At 44.6% G+C, this 27,991-nt stretch overlaps 1 protein-coding gene across 7 annotated transcripts in view; it reads right to left on the reverse strand.

The window, feature by feature from the left end:
• Positions 1 to 25,662, reverse strand: part of LOC139570082 (metastasis-associated protein MTA3-like) — a 69,554-nt gene extending 43,892 nt beyond the window's left edge. For all 7 annotated transcript variants that reach the window (XM_071391586.1, XM_071391585.1, XM_071391589.1 and 4 more), the window contains exons 1-9: positions 25,369 to 25,662; positions 18,652 to 18,719; positions 17,854 to 17,947; positions 17,443 to 17,569; positions 10,758 to 10,821; positions 10,478 to 10,595; positions 10,253 to 10,355; positions 10,050 to 10,149; positions 9,758 to 9,946 (exon numbers count right to left, since the gene is read on the reverse strand). In XM_071391586.1, the coding sequence (XP_071247687.1) occupies positions 9,758 to 9,946; positions 10,050 to 10,149; positions 10,253 to 10,355; positions 10,478 to 10,595; positions 10,758 to 10,821; positions 17,443 to 17,569; positions 17,854 to 17,947; positions 18,652 to 18,719; positions 25,369 to 25,396 (891 nt within the window). In that variant the 5' untranslated portion in view covers positions 25,397 to 25,662. The remainder of the gene's footprint in view (positions 1 to 9,757; positions 9,947 to 10,049; positions 10,150 to 10,252; positions 10,356 to 10,477; positions 10,596 to 10,757; positions 10,822 to 17,442; positions 17,570 to 17,853; positions 17,948 to 18,651; positions 18,720 to 25,368) is intronic.
• Positions 25,663 to 27,991: the final 2,329 nt, after the last annotated feature.

Here is a 27,991-nt window from a genome sequence, read left to right on the forward strand (position 1 = left end):
AAATAGGTCAGGAACGTGACATAACCCCCCCCCTAAGGTGCGAACTCCGGGCGCACCAGCACAAAGTTCAGGGGAGGGTCTGGGTGGGCATCTGACCACGGTGGTGGCTCAGGCTGAGGGCGAGGTCCCCACCCCACCATAATCAATCCCCGCTTCTTTATCCCCCTCACAATGCCCACCCTCCAAATAACCCCACCTAAATTAAGGGGCATCATCAGGATAAGGAGCAGCACCGGAATGAGGGGCAACACCGGAATGAGGGGCAACACCAGAATGAGGGGCAACACCAGAATGAGGGGCAACACCAGAATGAGGGGCAACACCAGAATGACTGGCGGATCCTGGCTGGCTGGCTCTGGACGCTCTTGGCTGGTTGACGGCTCTGGACGGTCATGGCTGGCTGACGGCTCTGGACGGTCATGGCTGGCTGACGGCTCTGGACGGTCATGGCTGGCTGACGGCTCTGGACGGTCATGGCTCGCTGACGGCTCTGGACGGTCATGGCTCGCTGACGGCTCTGGACGGTCATGGCTCGCTGACGGCTCTGGACGGTCATGGCTCGCTGACGGCTCTGGACGGTCATGGCTCGCTGACGGCTCTGGACGGTCATGGCTCGCTGACGGCTCTGGACGGTCATGGCTCGCTGACGGCTCTGGCTGATCCGGTCTGGCGGAAGGCTCTGGCTGATCCGGTCTGGCGGAAGGCTCTGGCTGATTCGGTCTGGCGGAAGGCTCTGGCTGATCCGGTCTGGCGGAAGGCTCTGGCTGATCCGGTCTGGCGGAAGGCTCTGGCTGATCCGGTCTGGCGGAAGGCTCTGGCTGATCCGGTCTGGCGGAAGGCTCTGGCTGATCCGGTCTGGCGGAAGGCTCTAGCGGCTCCTGTCTGGCGGACGGCTCTAGCGGCTCCTGTCTGGCGGACGGCTCTGTAGGCTCATGGCAGACGGGCGGCTTTGCAGGCTCATGGCAGACGGGCGGCTTTGCAGGCTCATGGCAGACGGACAGTTCAGACGGCGTATGGCAGACGGGCAGTTCAGGCGCCGCTGGGCAGACGGGCAGTTCAGGCGCCGCTGGGCAGACGGGCAGTTCAGGCGCCGCTGGGCAGACGGGCAGTTCAGTTGCCGTTGGGCAGACTGGCAGTTCAGGCGCCGCTGGGCAGACGGGCAGCTCAGGCGCCGCTGGGCAGACGGGCAGTTCAGGCGCCGCTGGGCAGACGGGCAGTTCAAGCGCCGCTGGGCAGACGGGCAGTTCAGGCGCCGCTGGGCAGACGGGCAGTTCAAGCGCCGCTGGGCAGACGGGCAGTTCAGGCGCCGCTGGGCAGACGGGCACACCTGTAGGGAGGAGACGGAGAGACAGCCTGGTGCGTGGGGCTGCCACAGGACCCACCAGGCTGGAGAGACCTACAGGAGGCTTGATGTTAAGAGGCACCTGAAGGACCGGGCTGTGGGGGAGTACTGGAGCTCTGGTGCGCAGCCTTGGCACCACTCCCCCAGGTTGGAATACTACACCAGCCCGTACCCTCCAGAGTGCAGGCACAGGTTGAACCGGGCTGTGGATGAGCACTGGAGATCTAGTGCCTACTACGCGCACTTCTCTCTTAGGCTCCACTACCACATTTGCCCGGTACGAGCGGAGCGTAGGCATAGGACGCACTGCACCCTCCCAGTGCTCCGGAGACACAGCACGCAGAGCCGGCGCAGGATACCCTGGACCGAAACTGCGTACCGGAGACCAGACGCGCTGAGCAGGCACAATACGCCCCGGCTGGATGCCCACACTCACATGACACTTTCGGGGGGCTGCTCTATAGCGCACCGGGCTATGGGCACGCACTGGCGACACCGTGCGCTTAACCGCATAACACGGTGCCTGACCAGTGACGCGTTGCTTATAATAAGCACGAGGAGTGCGCTCAGGTCTGCTACCTGGCGTAGCCACACTCCTCTCTATCCCCCCCAAAAAAATTCTGGGGTTGCCTCTCGTACCTGTCCCGCTGCCGTGCTGCCTCCTCATATCGCCGCCGTTCAGCTTTCGCTTTCTCCAGCTCAGCTTTGGGGCAGCGATACTCCCCAGCCTGTGCCCAGGGTCCTTCTCCGTTCAAGATCTCCTCCCATGTCCATGAATCCTGGGGTCTCTGCGGTTGCTGTCGCTGCCCTTTTCCCCGCTGCTTGGTTCTGGTAATTTGGTGGGTGGTTCTGTAACGGTTTTCCTCCTCCTCTTCATCCGAAGAGGAGGAGCAGGGATTGAACCAAAATGCAGCGGGTTGTGATGACATATTGATTTATTAAATAAACAAAAACAGACAAAGACGAAAACGAACTATACTTGATATAACTAACAAAATAACAAAACGATGTAGACAGACCTGAACAAACGAACTTACAAATACACGAAGCACGCTGACACAGGAACAGACTACATAAACGCACGAACAAACCGAAACATTCCCGTATGGTGTAACATCGACACAGACACAGGAGACAACCACCCACAACGAACACTGTGAAACAACCTACCTAAATATGACTCTCAATTAGAGGAAACGCCAAACACCTGCCTCTAATTGAGAGCCATACCAGGCAACCCTAAACCAACATAGAAACAGAAAACATAGAATGCCCACCCAAACTCACGTCCTGACCAACTAACACATAAAACAAACTAACAGAAATAGGTCAGGAACGTGACAGGGATGAGGTATGGGGATGCTATTTACAGATTGGCTGTGTACAGGTACAGTGATCGGTAAGCTGCTCTGACCGCTGATGCTTAAAGTTAGAGAGGGAGATATAAGACTTCAGCTTCAGAGATTTTTGCAATTCGTTCCAGTCATTGGCAGCAGAGAACTGGAAGGAAAGGCGGCCAACGGAAGTGTTGGCTTTGGGGATGACCAGTGAAATATACCTGCTGGAGCGCGTGTTACGTGTGGATGTTGCTATGGTGACCAGTGAGCTGAGATAAGGCGAGGCTTTACCTAGCAAAGACTTGTAGATGACCTGGAGCCAGTGGGTTTGTCGACGGATATGTAGTGAGGGCCAGCCAACGAGAGCATAGAGGTCGCTGTGGTGGGTAGTATATGGGGCGTTGGTGATAAAACGGATGGCACTGTCATAGACTACATCCAGTTTGCTGAGTAGAGTGTTGGGGCTATTTTGTAAATGACATTGCCGAAGTCAAGGATCGGTAGGGTAGTCAGTTTTACGATGGTATGTTTGGCGGCATGAGTGAAGGAGGTTTTGTTGTGAAATAGGAAGCTGATTCTAGATTTCATTTTGGATTGGAGATGCTTAATGTGACTCTGGAAGGAGAGTTTACAGTCTAACCAGACACCTAGGTATTTGTAGTTGTCCACATATTCTAGGTCAGAACCGTCCAGAGTAGTGATGCTAGTCGGGCGGGAGGGTGCGGGCAGCAGTCAGTTGAAGAGCATGCAATTAGTTTTACTAGCATTTAAAAGCAGTTGGAGGCCACGGAAGGAGTGTTGTATGGCGTTGAAGCTCATTTGGAGGTTTGTTAGCAAAGTGTCCAAAGAAGGGCAAGATGTATACAGAATGGTGTCGTCTGCGTAGAGGTGGATCAGATAATCACCAGCAGCAAGAGCAACATCATTGATATATACAGAGAAAAGAGTCGGCCCGAGAATTGAGCCCTGTGGCATCCCCATAGAGACTGCCAGAGGTCCGGACATCAGGCCCTCCGATTTGACACACTGAACTCTATCTGAGAAGTAGTTGGTGAACCAGGCAAGGCAGTCATTTGAGAAGCCAAGGCTATTGAGTCTACCGATAAGAATGTGGTGATTGACAGAGTCGAAAGCCTTGGCCAGGTCGATGAAGACGGCTGCACAGTACTGTCTTTTATCAATGGCGGTTATGATATCGTTTAGGACCTTGAGCGTGGCTGAGATTCACCCATGACCAGCTCGGAAACCAGATTGCATAGTGGAGAAGGTACGGTGGAATTCGAAATGGTCGGTGATCTGTTTATTAACTTGGCTTTCGAAGATTTTAGAAAGGCAGTTTGGGTCTAAGGTGTCTCCTCCTTTGAATAGGAGGACGACCGCGGCATCTTTCCAATCTTTGGGGATCTCAGACGATACGAAATAGAGGTTGAATAGGCTAGTAATAGAGGTTGCAGCAATTTTAGCAGATAATTTTAGAAAGAGAGGGTCCAGATTGTTTAGCCCAGCTGATTTGTAGGGAACCAGATTTTGCAGCTCTTTCAGAACATCAGCTGTTTGGATTTGGGTGAAGGAGAAGCGGGGGAATGGGAGTGATGCTGGGGCCTGCAGGGCCTGGTTTAACCTCTACATCACCAGAGGAACAGAGGAGGAGTAGGATAAGAGTACGGCTAAAGGCTAAAAGAACTGGCCGTCTAGTGCGTTCGGAACAGAGAGTAAAGGGGGCAGGTTTCTGGGCATGGAAGGATAGATTCAAGGCATAATGTACAGACAAGGGTATGGTAGAATGTGAGTACAGTGGAGGTAAGCCTAGGCATTGAGTGACGATGACAGAGGTTTTGTCTCTAGAAGCACCATTTAAGCCAGGTGCGGTCACCGCATGTGTGGGGGGTGGAACAACAGGGCTAGCTAAGGCACATTGAGCAGGACTGGAGGCTCTACAGTGAAATAAGACAAACATTACTAACCAAAACAGCAATAGACAAAGCATATTGACATTAGGGAGAGGCATGTGTAGCCAAGTAATCATAGGGTCCAGTGAGTAGCTAGGCGAGCTGGAGGCACGGAGATTCAGACAGCTAGCAGGCCGGGGCTAGCAGCAGGCTAGCAGATGGGCCTCAGGGGGACGTCGCAACGGGGGAGCCTGTTGAAACCCCCTCGGACGGTTACGTCGGTAGACCAGTCGTGATGGATCGGCGGGGCTCCGTGTCGGCAGCAAAGGGTCCAGGCCAATTGGCAAAAGAGGTATTGAAGCCCAGGGATTATCTGATGGACTTCATCAGCAAGCCGGGAGATGAGCCTAGCTCGAGGCTAACTGGTGCTTGCTTTGGGACAGAAACCCCCTCGGACGGTTACGTCGGGAGACCATTCATGATGGATCGGCGGGGCTCCGTGTCGGCAGCAAAGGGTTCAGGCCAATTGGCAAAAGAGGTAATTGAAGCCCAGGAATTCTTGATAGATCTATTCGGCTAGCCAGGAGATGGGCATAGATTCGAGGCTAGCTTCAGGCTAACTGGTGCTTGCTTCGGGACAGAGAAGTTAGCTAGGAGTAGCCACTCGGATAGCAGCTAGCTAACTGCGATGATCCGGAGTAAAGGTTCAGCGCTTGTGGTAGGAATCCGGAGATATGGTGGAGAAAAGCAGTCCGATATGCTCTGGGTTGATATCGCACTGTGCAGGCTGGCAGGAGTTGACCGGGCTGAAGCTGGCAGATGTCCCAGTTAACGGTGATGGCTAACTAGCAGTGGCTAACTGACTACTAGCTGGCTAGCTTGAAGGGGGTTACGGTTCTAAAGTATAAAACAATAGCAGATCCACACCGCATTGGGTGAGGCAGGTTGCAGGAGAGTATGTTCAGTCCGTAGATGGAAAAATGCTATAAAAAATATATATGAAGAAAGAAATGATATATACAGTTGAAGTCGGAAGTTTACATACACTTAGGTTGGAGTCATTAAAACTCGTTTTTCAACCACTCCACAAATTTCTTGTTGTTAACAAACTATAGTTTTGGCAAGTCGGTTAGAACATCTACTTTGTGCACGACACAAGTAATTTTTCCAACAATTGTTTACAGACAGATTATTTCACTTATAACTCATTGTATCACAATTCCAGTGGGTCGGAAGTTTGCATACACTAAGTTGACTGTGCCTTTAAACAGCTTGGAAAATTCCAGAAAATGATGTCATGGCTTTAGCAGCTTCTGATAGGCTAATTGACATCATTTGAGTCAATTGGAGGTGTACCTATGGATGTATTTCAAGGCCTACCTTCTAACTCCGTGCCTCTTTGCTTGACATCATGGGAAAATCAAAAGAAATCAGCCAAGACCCCAGAAAGAAATTGTAGACCTCCACAAGTCGGGTTCATCCTTGGGAAAAATTTCCAAACGTCTAAAAGTACCACGTTCATCTGTACAAACAATAGCATGCAAGTATAAACACCATGGGACCACGCAGCCGTCATACCACTCAGGAAGGAGACGCGTTCTGTCTCCTAGAGATGAATGTACTTTGGTGCGAAAAGTGCAAATCAATCCCAGAACAGCAGCAAAGGACCTTGTGAAGATGCTGGAGGAAACAGATACAAAAGTATCTATATCCACATAACCTGAAAAGGCCTCTCAGGAAGGAAGAAGCCACTGCTCCAAAACCGCCATAAAAAAAGCCTGATTACGGTTTGCAACTGCACATGGGGACAAAAATTTTACTTTTTGGAGAAATGTCCTCTGGTCTGATGAAACAAAAATAGAACTGTTTGACCATAATGACCATCGTTATGTTTGGAGGAAAAAGGGGGAGGCTTGCAAGCCGAAGAACACCATCCCAACCGTGAAGCACGGGGGTGGCAGCATCATGTTGTGGGGGTGCTTTGCTACAGGAGGGACTGGTGCACTTCACAAAATAGATGGCTTCATGACGAAGGAAAATTATGTGGATATATTGAAGCAACATCTCAAGACATCAGTCAGGAAGTTAAAGCTTGGTCGCAAATGGGTCTTCCAAATGAACAATGACCCCAAGCATACTTCCAAAGTTTTGGCAAAATGGCTTAAGGACAACACAGTCAAGGTATTGGAGTGGCCATCACAAAGCCCTAACCTCAATCCTATAGAAAATTTGTGGGCAGAACTGAAAAAGCGTGTGCGAGCAAGGAGGCGTACAAACCTGACTCAGTTACCCCAGCTCTGTCAGGAGGAATGGGCCAAAATTCACCCAACTTATTGTGGGAAGCTTGTGGAAGGCTACATGAAATGTTTGACCCAAGTTAAACAATTTAAAGGCAATGCTACCAAATAATAATTTAGTGTATGTAAACTTCTGACGCACTGGGAATGTGATGAAAGCTGAAATGCATCATTCTCTCTACTATTATTCTTACATTTCACATTCTTAAAATAAAGTGGTGATCCTAACTGACCTAAAACAGGGAATTTTTACTTGGATTAAATGTCAGGAATTGTGAAAAAACTGAGTTTAAATGTATTTGGCTAAGGTGTATGTAAACTTCCAACGTCAACTGTACAAGGGACGGGACAAGACAATCGAAACATCCCACTGCTACGCCATCTTGGATTATCAAGACACTACCGTGTCTCGCCACCTTGGCCTGGGTGAGGGCAAAGTTCTTGGCAGTCTGGTGAAGTACACTTCCAAGCAAGGGCTTTGGGATGGAGATGCAATATGGCAGTCGTGCCAACATCTCATCAGCCACCTGGTGGTTGAAAACATTTTTGGGAGATGCAATGGATCATTGGGGATCATTCAATATTCCCTTTTGTTGTTCAGTGAAATCATCCCATGTGAAGAGTCAACTCATTTAATTAAAGTTCAATTCGTAACTAAATTGTTTTTTAAATTTCTATTGGAAGGATTTAATAATTTGCAATTATGTCTACTTATGATGAGGTAAAATGTTTATGTTTCGGTCTCCATATGATATGGTAAATATATACAATGCAAAATACATTTAAATGGTATTAATATTAATTTGCATATATTTCCGTTAAATCCACATGGAAAGTTTCCACCTTTGAATATTCCCCAAAATGTGCAACCCTACCTCTGCCACACTGACCCTCAACACATGGGCCCCACAGGGGTGTGTGCTTAGTCCCCTCCTGTACTCCCTGTTCATCCATGACTGCGTGGCCATGCACGACTCAAACATCAACATCAAGTTTGCTGACGACAAGTAGGTGGTAGGCCTGATCACCGGCGACGATGAGACAGCCTACAGGAAGGTCAGTGACCTGGCAGTGTGTACATATCGTAAGAGTGGGGGTGTTAACCCCAGTGTCCTGGCTAAATTCTCAATCTGGCCCTAATACCATCATGGCCACCTAATCATCCCCAGCTTCCAATTGGCTCATTCGTCCCCCCTCCAACTATTCCCCAGGTTGTTGCTGTAAAATGAGAACGTGTTCTCAGTCAATTTACCTGGTAAAATAAGGATTTAAAAAATTAAGTGTGGTGCCAATACATCAACGTCTCCCTCAACGTCACCAAGACATAATAGCTGATCATGGACTACAGGAAACGGGGAGCAAGCACGCCCCCTATCCACATCAACGGGGCTGCAGTGGAGCAGGTCAATGAGCTTCAAGTTCCTCTGTGTCCAAATCACTAAGGCAGCGTTTCCCTAACACTTCCCTGTTTTGCCCTAACACTACACGGTTGATTAAAAAGATCAAACCTTTATCGAATAGTTGATTTGAATCATATGTGTAGCGCTAGGTCAGAAACCAAAACACCCCTTGGGGTCCCAAGGATCGAGTTTGGGAAACCCTGCACTAAGGACTTCAAATGGTACACATACACACAAACAGTCGTGAAGACCCTCAGGAGGTTGAAAAGATTTGGCATGGGCCCTCTAATCCTCAAAAGGTTCTACAGCAGAGGGTGGTGCAGACAGCCCAGTACATCACTGGGGCCGAGCTCCCTGCCATCCAGGAACTCTATACCAGGCGATGTGAAAGGAAAGCCCGGAAAATCGTTCAAGACTCCAGCCACCCAAGCCATAGACTATTCTCTCTGTTTCCACACGGCAAGCAGTACCAGAGCAACAAGTCTGACACCAACAGGCTCCTGAAAAGCTTCTATACCCAAGCCTTAAGACTGCTAAATAGCTAACAGAATGGCTACACGGACTATCTGAGTTGACCCTTGATTTTATTTCTCTTTTTGCACGGACTCTATGCACACTACACACTCATACTGACTCTAAACACACAATCATTATATACACTGCTGCTACTCTTGTTAATCACACATCCGTCCTCTATACATGTCTACCTCCATCACTCCAGTATCCCTGTCACCTTACCCCTATACATATCTACCTCCATCACTCCAGTATCCCTGTCACCTTACCCCTATACATATCTACCTCCATCACTCCAGTATCCCTGTCACCTTACCCCTATACATATCTACCTCCATCACTCCAGTATCCCTGTCACCTTACCCCTATACATATCTACCTCCATCACTCCAGTATCCCTGTCACCTTACCCCTATACATATCTACCTCCATCACTCCAGTATCCCTGTCACCTTACCCCTATACATATCTACCTCCATCACTCCAGTATCCCTGTCACCTTACCCCTATACATATCTACCTCCATCACTCCAGTATCTCTGTCACCTTACCCCTACACATATCTACCTCCATCACTCCAGTATCCCTGTCACCTTACCCCTATACATGTCTACCTCCATCACTCCAGTATCCCTGTCACCTTACCCCTAAACATGTCTACCTCTATCAATCCAGTATCCCTGTCACCTTACCCCTAAACATGTCTACCTCTATCACTCCAGTATCCCTGTCACCTTACCCCTATACATATCTACCTCCATCACTCCAGTATCCGTGCACTCTGTAAATAAGGTATTGGAAGTGACCCTGTATATAGCTTCTTACTTTCTCCTGTGTTTTTGTTCTACCATACGTTAGTATTTTATAGTACTACTGATATTGGTTACTGCATTGTTGGGAACGAGCAAGAAAGGCATTTCACTGTACATGTGCACGTGACACTAAAAACAATGTACACACACACACTGAGACTTACGAAGTCTTGTCTTATGTCGTTGAAGTCCTTTCCGTATTTTTCCAGAGCCTCTTCAAACATGGCTGCCTCCGAGGCGCTCCACTCCTCCATCTCGTCCCGACACAGCACCGGCCCACCGGACGGCACCAACACACTCAACGCACTGGACAGGTCGTAACCATGACGATGCAGCGTGTCCATCGCGTGGAACTACACACGGGGACACACACAGGCAGATAGAAAGTTAGAGAAGGTTACATCCTTAGATGAACAGTCAAACTCGGGACAATACGAGTGTGTGTGTGTCTATCACCAGTGTGATGTCTCGTGAGGCGGCGGCTGCACTCGCATGTAGACTGGGCTGTCTGACTGAGCTGCTACAGTCCAGCGCCCTGGCAAACGTCCCCACCGCCCTACAAGCACACAGTTTTAATGTCAGGGCTAGAGATCAAGGGTCCGGGTCTTTGGTACGGAAAACGAACCGAGAGGTCAGGGATTAGAGGTTAAAGGTCGTACCGTGCCACCACCAGGAACTGGTCTATCTGTTTGCTGGAGAGAGGACAGTCAGGATCCCATAGCTTCTCCTCTAGCTTTGATTGGTCACGTTCATCTGAGTCACCTACGAAGAGATACAGTCAGTCAGAGAAAGGGGGTTGTGTGTGTGTGTGTGTGTGTGTGTGTGTGTGTGTGTGTGTGTGTGTGTGTGTGTGTGTGTGTGTGTGTGTGTGTGTGCGCGCCTACCCTCCTGTAGTATGTCAGGTACGTCGGCCTGAAAGCGTGGTCCCACTCTGATCTCTCCTTTATCAGCCAACAGTGTCTTCTGGGTAGGGTCGTAGACCAGCGAGTAGAAAAACATATCCTATGGAAAACACAGATGTTTTTACAACACACACACACACACACACACACACACACACACACACACACACACACACACACAAAGCTGACATATGAGAATGGTATGGGAGGCATTTTATTGGCAGGTGTGGACCTACCAACACCTACACACAACCCCTCTTACCTCTTTGTCCAGGTAGGAGAGAACAGCTTCCGTCTCATTCAATAATGCCACACTACACTTCCCCCTAAAAGAGAGAGACGGGGGGGGGTGAGCACTGTTGTCTGTGGTACACGGTTTAATGGCTGGGTGAGTGTGCATCCTGGGGTACTGCCTGTTACAGCAGGGGGGATTGTGTGTGTGTGTGTGTGTGTTAGGGCTGGCACAATTACTGTACAACCGTGTCACCGACGGTTATGGATGAAGACAGTCATGAAAATAAAATGATCAGTTCCAGCCATTATTATGAGCCGTCCTCACCTCAGCAGCCTCCACTGATACAGTGCATTCGGAAAGTATTCAGACCCCTTGACATTTTCCACATTTTGTTACATTACAGCATTATTATAAAATGTATAAAATTGTTTTTCTTCGTTATCAATCTACACACAATACCCCATAATGACAAAGAAAAAACTGGTTATACATTTTTGCCAATTTATATTTAAAAAATAATAATAATAAAAACAGAAATATCACATAAGTATTCAGACTGTTTACTCAGTACTTTGTTGAAGCACTTTTGGCAGCGATTACAGCCTCGAGTCTTCTTGGGTATGACGCTACAAGTTTGGCACACCTGCATTTGGTAAGTTTCTCCCATTCTTCTCTGCAGATCCTCTCAAGCTGTCAGGTTGGATGGGAAGTGTTGTTATTTTCAGGTCTCTACAGAGATGGTCGATCGTGTTCATGTCCGGGCTCTGGCTGGCCCACTCAAGGACATTCAGAGACCTGTCCCGAAGCCACTCCTGCGTTGTCTTGGCTGTGTGCATAGGGTCATTGTTCTGTTGGAAGGTGAACCTGCATCCCACTCTAAGGTCCTGAACGCTATGGAGCAGGTTTTCATCATGGATCTCTCTGTACTTTGTTCCATTCATCTTTCCCTCAATCCTAACTAGTCTCCCAGTCCCTGCCGTTGAAACACATCCCCACAGCATGATCCTGCTACCACCATGCTTCACCGTAGGGATGGTGCCAGGTTTCCTCCAGACGTGACGCTTAGCATTCATGGCAAAGAGTTCAATCTTGGTTTCATCAGACCAGAGAATCTTCTTTCTCATGGTCTGAGAGTCTTTAGGTGCCTTTTGGCAAACTCCAAGCGGGCTGTCATGTGCCTTTTACTGAGGAGTGGCTTCTGTCTGGCGACTCTGCCATAAAGGCCTGATTGGTGGAGTGCTGCAGAGGTTGTCCTCCTTCTGGAAGGTTCGCCCATCTCCACAGAGGAATTCTAGAGCTCTGTCAGAGTGACCATCGGGTTCTTGGTCACCGCACTTCTCCCGTGATTGCTCAGTTTGGCCGGGGCGGCCAGCTCTAGGAAGAGTCTTGGGGGTTCCAAACTTCTTCCATTTAAGGATGATGGAGGCCACTGTGTTCTTGGGCACCTTCAAAGCTGCAGATATGTTTTAGTACCCTTCCCCAGATCTGTGCCTAAAAACAATCCTGTCTCGGAGCTCTACATACAATTCCTTCAACTTCATGGCTTGGTTTTTGCTCTGACATGCACTGTCAACTGTGGGACCTTATATTAGACAGGTGTGTGCCTTTCCAAATCATGTCCAATCAATTGAATTTACCACAGGTGGACCCCAATCAAGTTGTAGAAACAGCTCAAGAATGATCAATGGAAACAGGATGCACCTGAGATCAATTTCTAGTCTCATAGCAAAGGGTCTGAAAACTAATGTAAATAACGTTTTTTTTTTTTGCAAAGAAAAAAACTAAAAACCTGTTTTTGCTTTGTCATTATTGGGTATTGTGTGTAGATTGCTGAGAAATATATATACATATTTAATACATTTTAGAATAAGGCTGTAACGTAACAAAAAAAGTCACAGGGTCTGAATACTTTGCAAAGGAACTGTGTGTGTGTGTGTGTGTGTGTGTGTGTGTGTGTGTGTGTGTGTGTGTGTGTGTGTGTGTGTGTGTGTGTGTGTGTGTGTGTGTGTGTGTGTGTGTGTAACAAACAGCTGATTGAAAATGAGACGCCAGGAATTCATGGGGTTTAGTCTGTAACGTGATGAAACGTTGCTGAAACAAGCAAGGTGTTGTAGCAAACAAGTCTTTGGTTGCCTGGGGAAATATGAAATATGTAACTTTCACACATTAACAAGTCCAATACAGCAAATGAAAGATAAACATCTTGTTAATCTACCCATTGTGTCCGATTTTTTTAATGTTTTACAGCGAAAACACAACATATATTTATGTTAGATCACCACCAAATCCAAAAAACACAGCCATTTTTCCCAGCCAAAGATAGAGTCACAAAAGCAGAAATAGAGATAAAATTAATCACTAACCTTTGATAATCTTCATCAGATGACACTCATAGGACATCATGTTACACAATACATTTATGTTTTGTTCGATAATGTGCGTATTTATATCCACAAATCTCGGTTTACATTGGCGCCATGTTAAGAAATGCCTCCAAAATATCTGGAGTAATTACAGAGAGCCACGTCAAATAACATAAACTTTGATGAAAGATACATGTTTTACATATAATTAAAGATACACTTGTTCTTAATGCAACCGCTGTGTCAGATTTTTTTTAACTTTAGGAAAAAGCATACCATGCAATAATCTGAGACGGCGTTCAGAAATACACAACATTTCTCCGCCATGTTGGAGTCAACAGAAATACGAAATTACATCATAAATATTCCCTTACCTTTGATGATCTTTCATCAGAATGCAGTGCCGGGAATCCTAGTTCCACAATAAATCGTTGTTTTGTTCGATAATGTCCATTACTAGTGTCCAATTAGCTACTTTTGCTAGCACGTTTAGTTCACATGTCCAAACGCTGCCGCCGGTCCAGGCGAACTCGGACGAAAACTTCAAAAAGTTATATTCCAGGTCGAATAAACTGGTCAAATTAAGTAGAGAATCAATCTTCAGGATGTTGTTATCATATATATCCAATAACGTTCCAACCGGAGCATTCGTTTTTGTCTACAGAGTGATGGAATGCATGGCCATATCATGACTAGTGCGCGTGACCAGGAACTAGCATTCTGCCAGACCACTGACTCAAATAGCTGCCATCCAGCCCCACATCACACTAGAGGCTTCATTCCACGTTCTACTGACTGTTGACATCTAGTGGAAGGTGTAGGAAGTGCGAACAGATCCATATCTTACTGGGATGTGAATAGACGATGAGTTTAACATCAACCAGCCCCAGAATTTCCACTTCCTGTTTGGAGGTTTGCCTGCCATATGAGTTCTGTTATACTCACAGACATAATTCAAACAGTGTTAGAAACTTCAGAGTGTTATCTATCCAATAGTAATAATAATATGCATATATTAGCATCTGGGACAGAGTAGGAGGCAGTTCACTATGGGCACGCGATTCATCCAAAGTGAAAATGCTGACCCCTATCCCTAAAAAGTTAAACTGTTTAACTTCTTATGGCTGGGGGACAGTATTGAGTAGCTTGGATGAATAAGGTGCCCAGAGTAAACTGCCTGCTACTCAGGCCCAGAAGCTAAGATATGCAGATTATTAGTAGATTTGGATAGAAAACACTCTGAAGTTTCTAAAACTTTTTGAATTATTTCTGTGAGTATAACAGAACTCATATGGCAGGCAAAAACCTGATGAAAATCCAACCAGGAAGTGGGAAATCTGAAGTTTGTAGGTTTTCAAGTCTTTGCCTATCCAATATACAGTGTAAATTTGGTCCGATTGCACGTCCTAAGGCTTCCACTAGATGTCAACAGTCTTTAGAACCTTGTTTCAGGCTTCTACTGTGAAGGGGGAGCGAATAAGAGCTGTTTGAGTCAGGGGTCTGGCAGAATGCCATGAGCTAAGTCAGGCGTGCACCCGTGAGAGTGAGCTCTGTTCCTTTTCCTTTCTAAAGACAAAGGAATTGTCCGGTTGAAACATTATTGAAGATTTATGTTAAAAACATCCTAAAGATTGATTCTATACATCGTTTGACATGTTTCTACGAACTGTAATACAACTTTTTTGACTTTTCGTCTGGACTAAGTGCCTGTGCCTCATGAATTTGGATTTGTGAACTAAACGCGCAAACAAAAAGGGGGTATTTGGAAATAAATGATGGACTTTATCGAACAAAACAAACATTTATTGTGGAACTGGGATTCCTGGGAGTGCATTCTGATGAAGATCATCAAAGGTAAGTGAATATTTATAATGCTATTTCTGACTTCTGTTGACTCCACAACATGGCGGGTATCTGTATGGCTTGTTTTTGTGCCTGAGCGCTGTACTCAGATTATTGCATGGTGTGCTTTTTCCGTAAAGCTTTTTTGAACTCTGACACGGCGGTTGCATTAAGGAGAAGTTTATCTATAATTCCATGCATAACACTTGCACCTTTTATCAATGTTTATTATGAGTATTTCTGTAAATTGATGTGGCTCTCTGCAAAATCACCGGATGTTTTGGAAGCAAAATATTACTGAACATAACGCGCCAATGTAAACTGAGATTTTTGGATATAAATATGAACTTTATCGAACAAAACATACATGTATTGTGTAACATGAAGTCCTATGAGTGTCATCTGATGAAGATCATCAAAGGTTAGTGATACATTTTCTCTATTTCTGCTTTTTGTGACTCCTCTCTTTGGCTGGAAAAATGGCTGTGTTTTTCTGTGACTAGGTGCTGACCTAACATAATCACATGGTATGCTTTCGTCGTAAAGCATTTTTGAAATCGGACACTGTGGTGGGATTAACAACAAGTTTATCTTTAAAATTGTGTATAATACTTGTATGTTTGAGGAATTTTTATTATGAGATTTCTGTTGTTTGAATTTGGCGCCCTGCACTTTCACTGGCTGTTGTCATATCGATCCCGTTAACGGGATTTCAGCCGTAAGAAGTTAACTTTGGTCAAACGTTTTGGGTAGCCTTCCACAAGCTTCCCACAATAAGTTGGGTGAATTTTGGCACTTTCCTCCTGACAGAGGTGGTGTAACTGAGTCAGGTGTGTAGGCCTCCTCGCTCACACACACTTTTTCAGTTCTGCCCACAAATTTTCTACAGGATTGAGGTCAGGGCATTGTGATGGCCACTCCAATACCTTGACTGTGTTGTCCTTAAGCCATTTTGCCAAAACTTTGGAAGTATGCTTTGGGGTCATTGTCCATTTGGAAGACCCATTTGCGACCAAGCTTTAACTTCCTGACTGATGTCTTGAGATGTTGCTTCAATATATCCACATAATTTTCCTTCCTCATAATGCCATGTATTTTGTGAAGTGCACCAGTCCCTCCTGCAGCAAAGCACCCCCACAACATGATGCTGCCACCCCCGTGCTTCATGGTTGGGATGGTGTTCTTCGGCTTGCAAGCCTCCCCCTTTTTCCTCCAAACATAACGATGATCATTATGGTCAAACAGTTCTATTTTTGTTTCATCAGAACAGAGGACATTTCTCCAAAAAGTACAATCTTTGTCCCCATGTGCAGTTGCAAACTGCAGTCTGTTTTTTTTATGGCGGTTTTGGAGCAGTGGCTTCTTTCTTTCTGAGTGGCCTTTCAGGTTATGTCAATATAGGACTTGTTTTACTGTGGATATAGATACTTTTGTACCTGTTTCCTCCAGCATCTTCACAAGGTCCTTTGCTGCTGTTCTGGGATTGATTTACACTTTTCGAACCAAAGTACATTCATCTCTAGGAGACAGAACGCATCTCCTTCCTGAGCGGTATGACGGCTGCGTGGTACCATGGTGTTTATACTTGCGTACTATTGTTTGCACAGATGAACGAGGTACCTTCAACCGTTTGAAATTCAAAAGGTACTCGCACATCTGAGCAAACTTATTGCAGGTGCATGGCAATAGTTGAACAATTGCAGGTGCATGGCAATCTTTAACAAGCTTACGCAATCTTTAACAAGCTTACGTATCGGCCTCACGGCCTTCGTCAGAGCTTTTGAGAGCAAAAGGTCTAACAAAGGCCATGAGGCCGATACGTAAGCTTATTAAAGATCAGTGATACTATCAAGAGCAGTGTGCGTTTTTTTTTTCATTCACCTTCAGCCGTTTGGAAATTGCTCCCAAGGATGAACCAGACTTGTGGAAGTCTACAATTTTTTTTCTGGGTTCTTGGCTGATTTCTTTTGATATTCCCATGATGTCAAGCCAAGATGCACTGAGTTTGAAGGTAGGCCTTGAAATACATCCACAGGTACACCTCCAATTGACTCAAATGATGTCAATTAGCCTATCAGAAGCTTCTAAAGCCATGACATAATTTTCTGGAATATTCCAAGCTGTTTAAAGGCACAGTCAACTTAGTGTATGTAAACTTCTGACCCACTGGAATTGTGATACAGTGAGTTATAAGTGAAATAATCTGTCTGGAAACAATTGTTGGAAACATTACTTGTGTCATGTACAAAGTAGATGTCCTAACCGACTTTCCAAAACTATAGTTTGTTAACAAGACATTTGTGGAGTGGTTGAAAAACGAGTTTTAATGACTCCAACCTAAGTGTATGTAAACTTCCGACTTCAACTGTATATATATATATATTTTGTTTGTTTGCTATTCGAACGGATATTAAGATGCCTGTGGTCATTTGGCTGACCAATTGCAGTCATCCAAAATTCCATGACCGTCATGTCCCTAGCGTGTGTGTGTAAATGAGTGAGTGTACCTGATGTGTGTGGCTGGTAGACTCTCATATTGGCGCGAGAGGAACAGTTCTCTGTGACGTAACTGGTGTTCCTGTTTGTCTGTCAGGTCCGCCTCCGATGGACTCTCTTTCTCCTCCTCTAGGTCCTCTGTATGTTCTCACACACACACACACACACACACACACACACACACACACACACACACACACACACACACACACACACACACACACACACACACACACACACACACACACACACACACACACACACACACAAAAAACATGACTGTCTGAGCCTGGACCCCTTTTATATGGATCAGGAAACTCTGCAGACATTCAGCTACCCCCTACTGTTACACTGATACACAAAAGCACACATATGGACGGACAGACTGACGCACGCACGCACACACACACAGGGCCACCTACGTGCGTGTTTGTCAGCCAACTGTATGAGGCTGTGTGAGATATCTCTCCTTCTGTAGAAACACACCACCTTGGCCTCCACATTGCCACTGGCCGTCTGAAGAGAGAGAGAGGAGAGAGGTTAAACACTAATTTATCACATAAATACTACTCAAATTTACGACTGGCTGTTTATGGGAGGGGGAAAGAGAGTTCCAACACTTTAAAAACAGCGTCTTGAATTGCATTTAAAGAGAGAGGCAGGGAAATACAATGACTAACAAACAAAGAAGACCAACATTTTAATTTCCCATGAGACTTTTCTCTCTGACCTAATAGCCATGACACTGACTGATAGATACATTGATAGATTGTGGATGTAACTGGGCAAGCAGATGTTTTGTCTCCTCTGAGATGAAACACGTTGACGGAAGGTCATGGAGGAAGAGAGGAGAGAGCGAAGGAGGTACGGATGAAGAGGAGAAAGCAAAGGCGGTACGGATGAAGAGGGAAGGAGGTACAGATGACAGAGGGAAGGAGGTATGGAGGAAGAGGACAGAGGGTGGTACTGAGGGAGAGAGAGGGGGTGGGAGGAGGTGTGCCCATTCTCACCTTCCAGTTGCCATGGAAATGACAGTTGAAGGCAGGTAACATCTGTCGCTAAGCATCAGATTACACACACAATCTCACACTCACTAGCGCAGGACAGGAAAAGTCACAGGACAGACAGGCAGCTATTTGCCGTCAGGCACATCGGCCAGAGTACTTTAATTACCTACACACAAACACACACACACACACACACCCCAGGGCGGGCAGTACCTTGTTAAGTTCTTCTATCCGGCGGATCAGGTAAGGGTTGCTGGAGGAATTCTCAATTAATACATAGTCTGGAAGAGAATACAATAACATCACATTGACACACTGCCTGCCATATAACTTACTGTATAACCACTCCAGCTACTGGGTGTGCAGGCTTTTATTCCAGCCCTGTTCTAACACCTAATTCAACAACAGGGGAGAACAACCCAATGGGGCTTGAACCAGTGACCCTGCAGTTAGCGGGCCAGGCCACTGCATCCTGGCTGTGCCATAAAGATCCAAACCCCTTGGCAGAGGCTGCAGTGGTCAAATAAAGGGAGACAGAGACCATACAGTCAAACACAAACTCTTTCTGTTCACAGTTGAACAAGTCAATCAGGTCTGAGTGGCACACCTACCTGATAGCTTACCTATAGAAGCATGTCAACCATCATCAAGTAAGTTTGCTACGTTACTAGACACACACAGGGCCAGTTCCAGGCATAAGTGGTCCAATAGCCAGATTACACATTAACAGAGTAGCTATAATATCATTGCAATAATATTATATAGTATAATATTGATTGAGTCATTTTCAACGTCTCCTTGTCCCAGTCTGTAATCCCCACGTCTTAAAATGACTATCATCATTCCTGTTCCTAAGAACTCCAAGGCTTCATGCCACAATGACTATCACCCTGTAGCTCTCACATCTGTAATCATTAAGTGCTTTGAGAGGCTGGTAATGGAACATCAATTCCATCATCCCAGACACCCTAGACCCACTGCAATTTGCATACAGCTTCAACAGATCCATAGACGATGAAAACTCCACAGTGCCCTCACCCACTTAGATAAGAGGAATACATATGAAAATGCTGTTCATTGACTACATCTCAGCGTTCAACACCATTGTCCCCTCCAAGATCGTCACCAAGCTCGGGACCCTGGAACGGAACACCTCCCCCTCTGCAACTGCATCCTGGACTTCCTGACCCAGGTGGTGAGGGTAGGCAAAATCACCTCTGCCACGCTGACCCTCAACACAGGGGCCCCACAGAGGTGTGTGCTTAGTCCCCTCCTGTACTCCCTGTTCACCCACGACTGCGTGGCAACGCACGACTCCATCACCATCATTAAGTTTGCTGACGACACAACGGTGGTAGGCCTGATCACCGGCGACAATGACAGTCTAAAGGGTGTAAGTCAGTGACAAGGCAGTGTTGTGCCAAGACAACAACCTCTCCCTCAACGTCAGTAAGACCAAGGAGCTGATCGTGGACCACATACAACAAGGGGGGGGGGGTGAGCACGCCCCCATCCACATCGACGGGGCTGCAGTGGAGTGGACCGAGAGCCTTTAGTTCCTTGGTGTCCAAATCACTAAGGACTTAAAATGGTCCACTCACACAGTCGTGAAGAAGGCGCAAAAGTGCCTTTTCCGACTCAGGAAGTTGAAAAGGTTTGGCATGGACCCTCAAATCCTCAAAAAGTTTTACAGGTGCATCACTGCTTGGCAACAGCATCGCTCCCTGCCATCCAGGACCTCTATAACAGCAGTACCAGTGCATCAAGTCTGGCACCAACAGGCTCCTGAACAGCTTCTATCCCCATGCCATAAGACTTCGAAATAGCTAACAGAATGGCTACACAGACTGAGTTGCACTTACAGGAGTCTACACACACACACACACACACACACACACACGTTTATACTGACTCTATACACACGCACATACAATCACAATTTACGCTGCTGTTACTGTTTATTATATACACTGCTCAAAAAAATAAAGGGAACACTTAAACAACACAATGTAACTCCAAGTCAATCACACTTCTGTGAAATCAAACTGTCCACTTAGGAAGCAACACTGATTGACAATAAATTTCACATGCTGTTGTGCAAATGGAATAGACAAAAGGTGGAAATTATAGGCAATTAGCAAGACACCCCCAATAAAGGAGTGATTCTGCAGGTGGTGACCACAGACCACTTCTCAGTTCCTATGCTTCCTGGCTGATGTTTTGGTCACTTTTGAATGCTGGCGGTGCTTTCACTCTAGTGGTAGCATGAGACGGAGTCTACAACCCACACAAGTGGCTCAGGTAGTGCAGCTCATCCAGGATGGCACATCAATGCGAGCTGTGGCAACAAGGTTTGCTGTGTCTGTCAGCGTAGTGTCCAGAGCATGGAGGCGCTACCAGGAGACAGGCCAGTACATCAGGAGACGTGGAGGAGGCCGTAGGAGGGCAACAACCCAGCAGCAGGACCGCTACCTCCGCCTTTGAGCAGGAGGAGCACTGCCAGAGCCCTGCAAAATGACCTCCAGCAGGCCACAAATGTGCATGTGTCTGCTAAAACGGTCAGAAACAGACTCCATGAGGGTGGTATGAGGGCCCGACGTCCACAGGTGGGGGTTGTGCTTACAGCCCAACAACGTGCAGGACGTTTGGCATTTGCCAGAGAACACCAATATTGGCAAATTCGCCACTGGCGCCCTGTGCTCTTCACAGATGAAAGCAGGTTCACACTGAGCACATGAGCACATGTGACAGACGTGACAGAGTCTGGAGACGCCGTGGAGAACGTTCTGCTGCCTGCAACATCCTCCAGCATGACCGGTTTGGCGGTGGGTCAGTCATGGTGTGGGGTGGCATTTCTTTGTGGGGCCGCACAGCCCTCCATGTGCTCGCCAGAGATAGCCTGACTGCCATTAGGTACCGAGATGAGATCCTCAGAGCCCTTGTGAGACCATATGCTGACACATGCACATTTGTGGCCTGCTGGAGGTCATTTTCCATTCCATTTGCACAACAGCATGTGAAATGTATTGTCAATCAGTGTTGCTTCCTAAGTGGACAGTTTGATTTCAAAGAAGTGTGATTGACTTGGAGTTACATTGTGTTGTTTAAGTGTTCCCTTTATTTTTTTGAGCAGTGTATATATATATATATATATATATATATAATACCTACTCCCCTATATATACATACAGTACCTTCAGAAAGTATTCATATCCCTTGATTTATTCCACATTTTGTGTTACCATCTGCACACAATATCCCATAATGACAAAGTGAAAACATGTTCAGATTTTTATTTTGCTTACTGTATTGAAAATGAAATACCAAATTTACATAAGTGCTCACACCCTTGACTTAATACATGCTAAAATCACCTTTGGCAGCGATTACAGTTGTGAGTCTTTCTGGGTAAGTCTAAGAGTTTTGCACACCTGGATTGTACAATATTTGCACAATTCCTCAAGCTCTGTCAAGTTGGTTGGTGATCATTGTTAGACATCTATTTTCAAGTCTTGCCATAGGTTTTCACGCCAGTTTAAGTCAAAACTGTACCCAGGCCACTCAGGAACATTCAATGTCATCTTGGTAAGCAACACCAGTGTATATTTGGCCTTATGTTTTAGGTTATTGTCATGCTGAAAGGTGGAATCATCTCCCAGTGTCTGGTGGAATGCAGACTGAACAAGGTTTTATTCTAGGATTTTGCCTTTTCTTAGCTCCATTAGATTAATTTTTTATCCTGAAAAACTCCCCAGTCCTTACCGATTACAAGCATACCATTACATGATGCAGCCAACCCTTGAAAATAAGGAGAGTGGTACTCAGTAATGTGTGTATTGAATTTTCCCAAAACATATCACTTTGTATTCTGGACAAAAAGTAAATTGTTTTGCCACATTTTTGCAGTATTACTTTAGTTCCTTGTTTCAAACTGGGTGCATGTTTTTGAACATTTTTTTTTGTCAATTAGGTTAAAATTGTGGAGTAACTACAATGTTGTTGATCCATCCTCAGTTTTCTCCTATCACAGCCATTAACCTCTCTGCGAGTAAGGCTAGTTTCCTGAATTTCCGCCTGTCTGACGTGCCCAAAGTAAACTGCCTGTTACTCAGGCCCAGAAACTAGGATATGCATATAATTGGTAGAATTGGATAGAAAACACTCTGAAGTTTCTAAAACGGTTCAAATAATGTGTGTGAGTATAACAGAACTGATATTGCAGGCGAAAACCCGAGGAAAATTGATCTGGAATTATTCTTTTTTTTTGCTCTGAATGACTTCCAATGCAATGCTATTGAAAGATCTCATTTCCACCTCCCAGATTGCAGTTCCTATGGCTTCTAGTAGATGTCAACAGTCTCTATACAAGGTTTTAGGCTTGTTTTTTTGAAAAATTAAAAAGTATTTGTAGTCTTTCCAAGTTGAGCGCCAGGGCAAAAGTAGTCTTTTTGCACACGTGAACATGGACGCGCTCTTCGTTCTTTTCCTTTGCTCTTGAACATAGTAATCTCCGTCTGAAATATTATCATTTATTTAGATATTAGACAACCTGCAGATTAATAAAAAACATTGTTTGACTCGTTTGGATGAACTTTGCTGGTAACTTTTTGGAATCCTTTGTATGCATGTTGAAGGACTGGATTATTGAATTCAATGGCGCCAACTAAACAGCATTTTTGGGATATAAAGAAGGACTTTATCGAACAAAACGACCATTCATTGTGTAGCTGCGACCCTTGGGATTTCAAACAGAGGAAGATCTTCAAAAGTAAGTGATTTATTTTATCTCTATTTGTTATTTCATGACGCCTGTGCTGGTTTGGAAAATATGCTAATGTGAGGCACTGTCCTCAGACAATCGAATGCTATGCTTTCGCCGTAAAGCCTATTCGAAATCTGACAACGCAGTTTGATTACCAAGATTCTAAGCTAAAGAATCATGTATGACACTTGTATTTTCATGAATGTTTAATATTACGATTTTGTATTTTGAATTTGGCGCGCTCCGATTTCACCCGGATGTTGTCGAATTTGATCCCGCTAGCGGGATCTCCGCTCTAAGATTAAACTCTAACTGGTTTAAAGTCACCTTTGGCCTCATGGTGAAATCACTGAGCAGTTTCCTTCCTCTCCAGCAACTGAGTTAGGAAGGATGCCTGTATCTTTGTAGTAACTGGGTGTATTGATACATCATCCAAACTGTAATTAATAACTTCACCATGCTCAATGGGATATTCAATGTATTTTTCTTCTTTCTAACAATAGTTGTCCTTCTTTGTGAGACATTGGAAAACCTCCCTGGTCTTTGTGGTTAAAATGCATTACTCGACTGAGGGACCTTACAGATAATTGTATGTGTGGGGTACAGAGATGAGGTAGTCATTCAAAAATCATGTTCAAACCTATTACTGCACACAAGTGTCCATTAAATTTATTATGTGACTTGTTAAGCAAATGTTTACTCCTGAACTTATTTAGACTTGCCATAACAAAGGGGTTGAATACTTATTGACTTCAGACATTTGAGCTTTTCATTTTTAATTAATTTGTTTAAAGAAATCTAAAAACATAATTCTGCTTTGACATTATGCAGTATTGTGTGTAGGCCAGTAACACAATCTCAAATGTTTTTGTTATACCTTATTTAGTGTTACGTTGATATTGATTACTGCATTGTTGGGTTTGTCGCTTGCAAAAAAAAAAGCAATTTCACTGTACTTGTGTTGTGTACGTGACATGACAACTTTAAACTTGATACAATGCAAACACACAGTGACATCCGGTGGAAAACACAGCCCTAAATAACTCTGAAAAAGATGACAATAGATCAGACATCCACGTGACATACATTCCGATACTCTGTAGCCTATAAGGGGGAAAAAAGCATCGTTACATTGTTTCCAGATCATCCGTTCACCCAGCAGTGTTTTACGTTATTATACATGCAATATACTATCCTTTACCGCCGCCTTTGTTGCCCTGGGCAGATGCTCTGGGATAATTATCATGAACAGTAGCTAATGAGACACAATATGTTCATGTCACTTCGATACAAAGTGATTGTCGTAGCAAATTAGGAAAGCATATTCGCTAACCTTAACCTCAGTCTCCTAACCGGGTACAAAAAGTAACTTCTGTATCGAAGTGGCGTGACAATAGTGTTTCTCCGCTGGCTTGTCTCGCAAACGTGAAAGACTAGCTCACGTGACGCCATGAGACAATGTCGGAATCGAATGCCATCAACAGCTAGTTAGCTAGAAGAGACAAAACAGATAGCTAGGTGGATAACCTGGCAAAACTAACTGCATAGATAACTACATGGAGCTGAGTATCAGTAAAACTACAAGAAACAGATGCATGGGCCATTCCCTTAACAATGTCAAACAAAGCATTATTAGCTGGCTATAGCGGTTAAGATAATTAATTGCATTGGCAACAAAGCATGCACTTTTAGTCAGGGGACTCGTTAGCTAGCTGTTAGCTAGCACAATAAGGAGCCGTATTACATGGATGCGTGCCAAAAAGGAGCCAAATACAAAGGCACCTCTTCCTAACAATAATCATAAAGACAATCCAACGTGCACTCGACAAAGCATGCAATGCATGTCTGTGCATGTGTATATTAAATGGGATATTACGTGAAAATAAGAGTACATAAAGCTAAAGTAGAAAATAGTCATGTTTATGGTGTAACATGCTAGCTAATGGCTAGCTGGCTGGCTGGTATGGCCACGATAGTCGCGAGGCCTGACCCATTATAGAATCCCAAATATTTGGAAACCCATGCATTTCTCCTGTAAATGACTGCACACGTTTGCCTGCCAATTATAATAATTTACACTATAGCTATATCTGAGAAAATAACACATTCGCTGGCATTGAGAGAAAATTAGCATGTTTCGACTTCATCAAAAACCCTATGTGACATACCTCCGACCCGGTACATGTTGGCGGCCATTTCTGCCCTCCCGGTGTGTAAAAACACAAACCATAAACTAACCGAAAATTTAATCAATAAATAAAGCGATCAGTTGTTAAAGTCCTGTGGTCGGTTTAAAAAAACAAAAAACGTTGAAGTTAGAAAGTGAGTTTGTGGGGGGGGGGTTGAGCGGGAGATTTTGGTGCGGTGCCCCCTATCTTCCTACCTTCTCACAGTACAATACAGTAGTACTGGGCGCACACACACAGAGAGAGACACACACAACCAAAAGACTCGGATCAACCCGAAACCATAGGCTTCTAGTGACGGTCCCGGAGGAGAGGGGGAGGGAACCAACAGTTTATATATACACTAGGTGACACATAGGGGGTGCTGTGTTGAAGCCACCGTGTCTCCATCTTGGCACTCCTCACCGTTGTAAAGCATATTTTAGAAGCTATAGAATTGTATTTATTAATGTCTACATTCGTTTTTGCCATACGTATTCTATTACGAACACCTTAAAGGTGCAATATGCAGAAATCTCTCCGCCATTTCCTGGATGCTAAAATTCAAATAGTTTGCCTAATTTCAGTTTATGTGAATAAACAAGCAGTGTGTAGGGAATTATTGTGCCATCTAAACCGCTGAGTAATGTATTTTCCATAACCAAAACTATTGTTTTTTCAGCTGTTTGAAGCTCGTGTACAAAACCGAAAGTAGAAGATGCAAAAACGAAACTTAAGAACGGGAAGCATAGAAATAGCACACAGAGAACAGATCTATTGGTTCTTAGACTTGCTTTTAACCAGAATTAAATATCTATAACTAACATCTCTATGTGAATTTGGTCGGCTCCCAAAAAAGTTAGAAATTGTGGCATTAATGCATACTTTTAAATTATTTAGGTGAGCTTTAAATAAAAAATAAACAAATATTTTCTTTAAAGTATACTTTTTTGTGATTGCTAATGTTACTGGCCCCACTACAAAAAAAAAAAAAAAAAATACTTAAATACATGTAATTTTGTCCATGAAAGATTTAGTTGAAATACTGTAGAATTCCATTAATTCCTATGGAGGACTGCTCCTACTGGGGAGTGCCATTATGGCCGACCGGTGGTTTCAAAGCCTCTTGATGGCCAAAACATAGAATCAGTAATCCAGGGTTTATATACATCATTTGAGGGAACTAGCCTAGGCCTAGTGCGACGTGACACACACACACACACAAGCACACATCACTAAGTAATTTGAGCTTTGTTACCGCATGCTGCGTCACCTTATAGCCTATTCTGCAGTTTCAGGTTATTCTATAGATTTGTTATATGTTGCTTTACTGCACTAGGCTACACAACAGTATGATACTGTATAACCTGAATATAGTAGATTACCATAGAATGTACAGTACAATACCATATATTTGTTTTATAGCACACTGTAAGACCTTTTGTAATTTCAACAGCAAAGCACTGTCGAATGCACTGTAAAAAAAAACGCAAATGTGTTTTACAGTATTAATTATGGTGCATTGTTGGAAAATGTGTACAGGGAAAGAGTTTCTGTCTCATTAACATATTTTAAGGTGTGTCTTGTAAAGTTGCAGCCGTGAATGAGAATGCTGTACCCCCACAGAATGCAGTAACGTACTGTATTTTAGGAATTCTACAAACCTTGTCCTGAATCTCTACATTAACTTACTGGACAATTGCTGCCAGACATGTACTGAAATTCCAAATACAATATCATAATGCATTTCTGGAGTGTCAAAAACCTTTTGAACACTAATTAGTGCATGGTTTTGTTGTTTCTTAGTCATTAACATATTTTGAGGCTTGCCTTGTATGTGACTATATTTGTTGCACCCATTAGTGAGATTCCTGTACCAATTCAAGTGATAAGTGTTGGTAGTTCCCTAGCTATTACATGTATATAGGGAACAGAGTGGTGGTGGGTCTTAAATCTTTTAACGGTTGAATATTTACCCATGTCCAGTTGAGCTGTTTTGCCCTTCAATCAGGGCCAGTTTGGAAGTCTTTGTTTATGCTTCTAAGAGTACAAGTATTCCTTAATATCCTGTAATATGTGAATGCCTAGAGCCAACCTGTTTGCTCTAATCCCTTGTAATTACAGTATAATACTGTGGAAATAGTTTTCTTACAAGTGAATAGCCACTTTGCCTGTATTGTACTGTGTTTCATTGCTCTGGCATCAGGTTACCGTGAATATCTCAGTAATGTATTGGCACTATCCAGAGATAGTCAGAGATATATCATAAGATATCTTGTTTTAATTACAATTATTTTGGAGACCAATACATTAACTACAACAACATTTTCAGTAACGTTACAGAAAAGTTTTACTTGCTATCACTGTGATATGTGTTTTTCATCATCCTTGGTTGAATGCACTGACAGCACCCGCTAAATGACCAAAATGTAAATGCAAAAATAAAAACTTGCAAAAAACACTGGGTCATATGTCGCTGCATGGATAATTCCAGTAATATAATGTAAATTAGATTACAGTAACATTTTAGGTGACATAAAATAGATTACCGTAAAATGGATTACAGTAGCTGTATTGTAATAAATTACAGTAACTTACTGGCCAATTTCTGCCAATAAGTTGCTGT

Source organism: Salvelinus alpinus, chromosome 3, assembly GCF_045679555.1.
Source record: "Salvelinus alpinus chromosome 3, SLU_Salpinus.1, whole genome shotgun sequence".
NCBI lineage: Eukaryota > Metazoa > Chordata > Actinopteri > Salmoniformes > Salmonidae > Salvelinus > Salvelinus alpinus.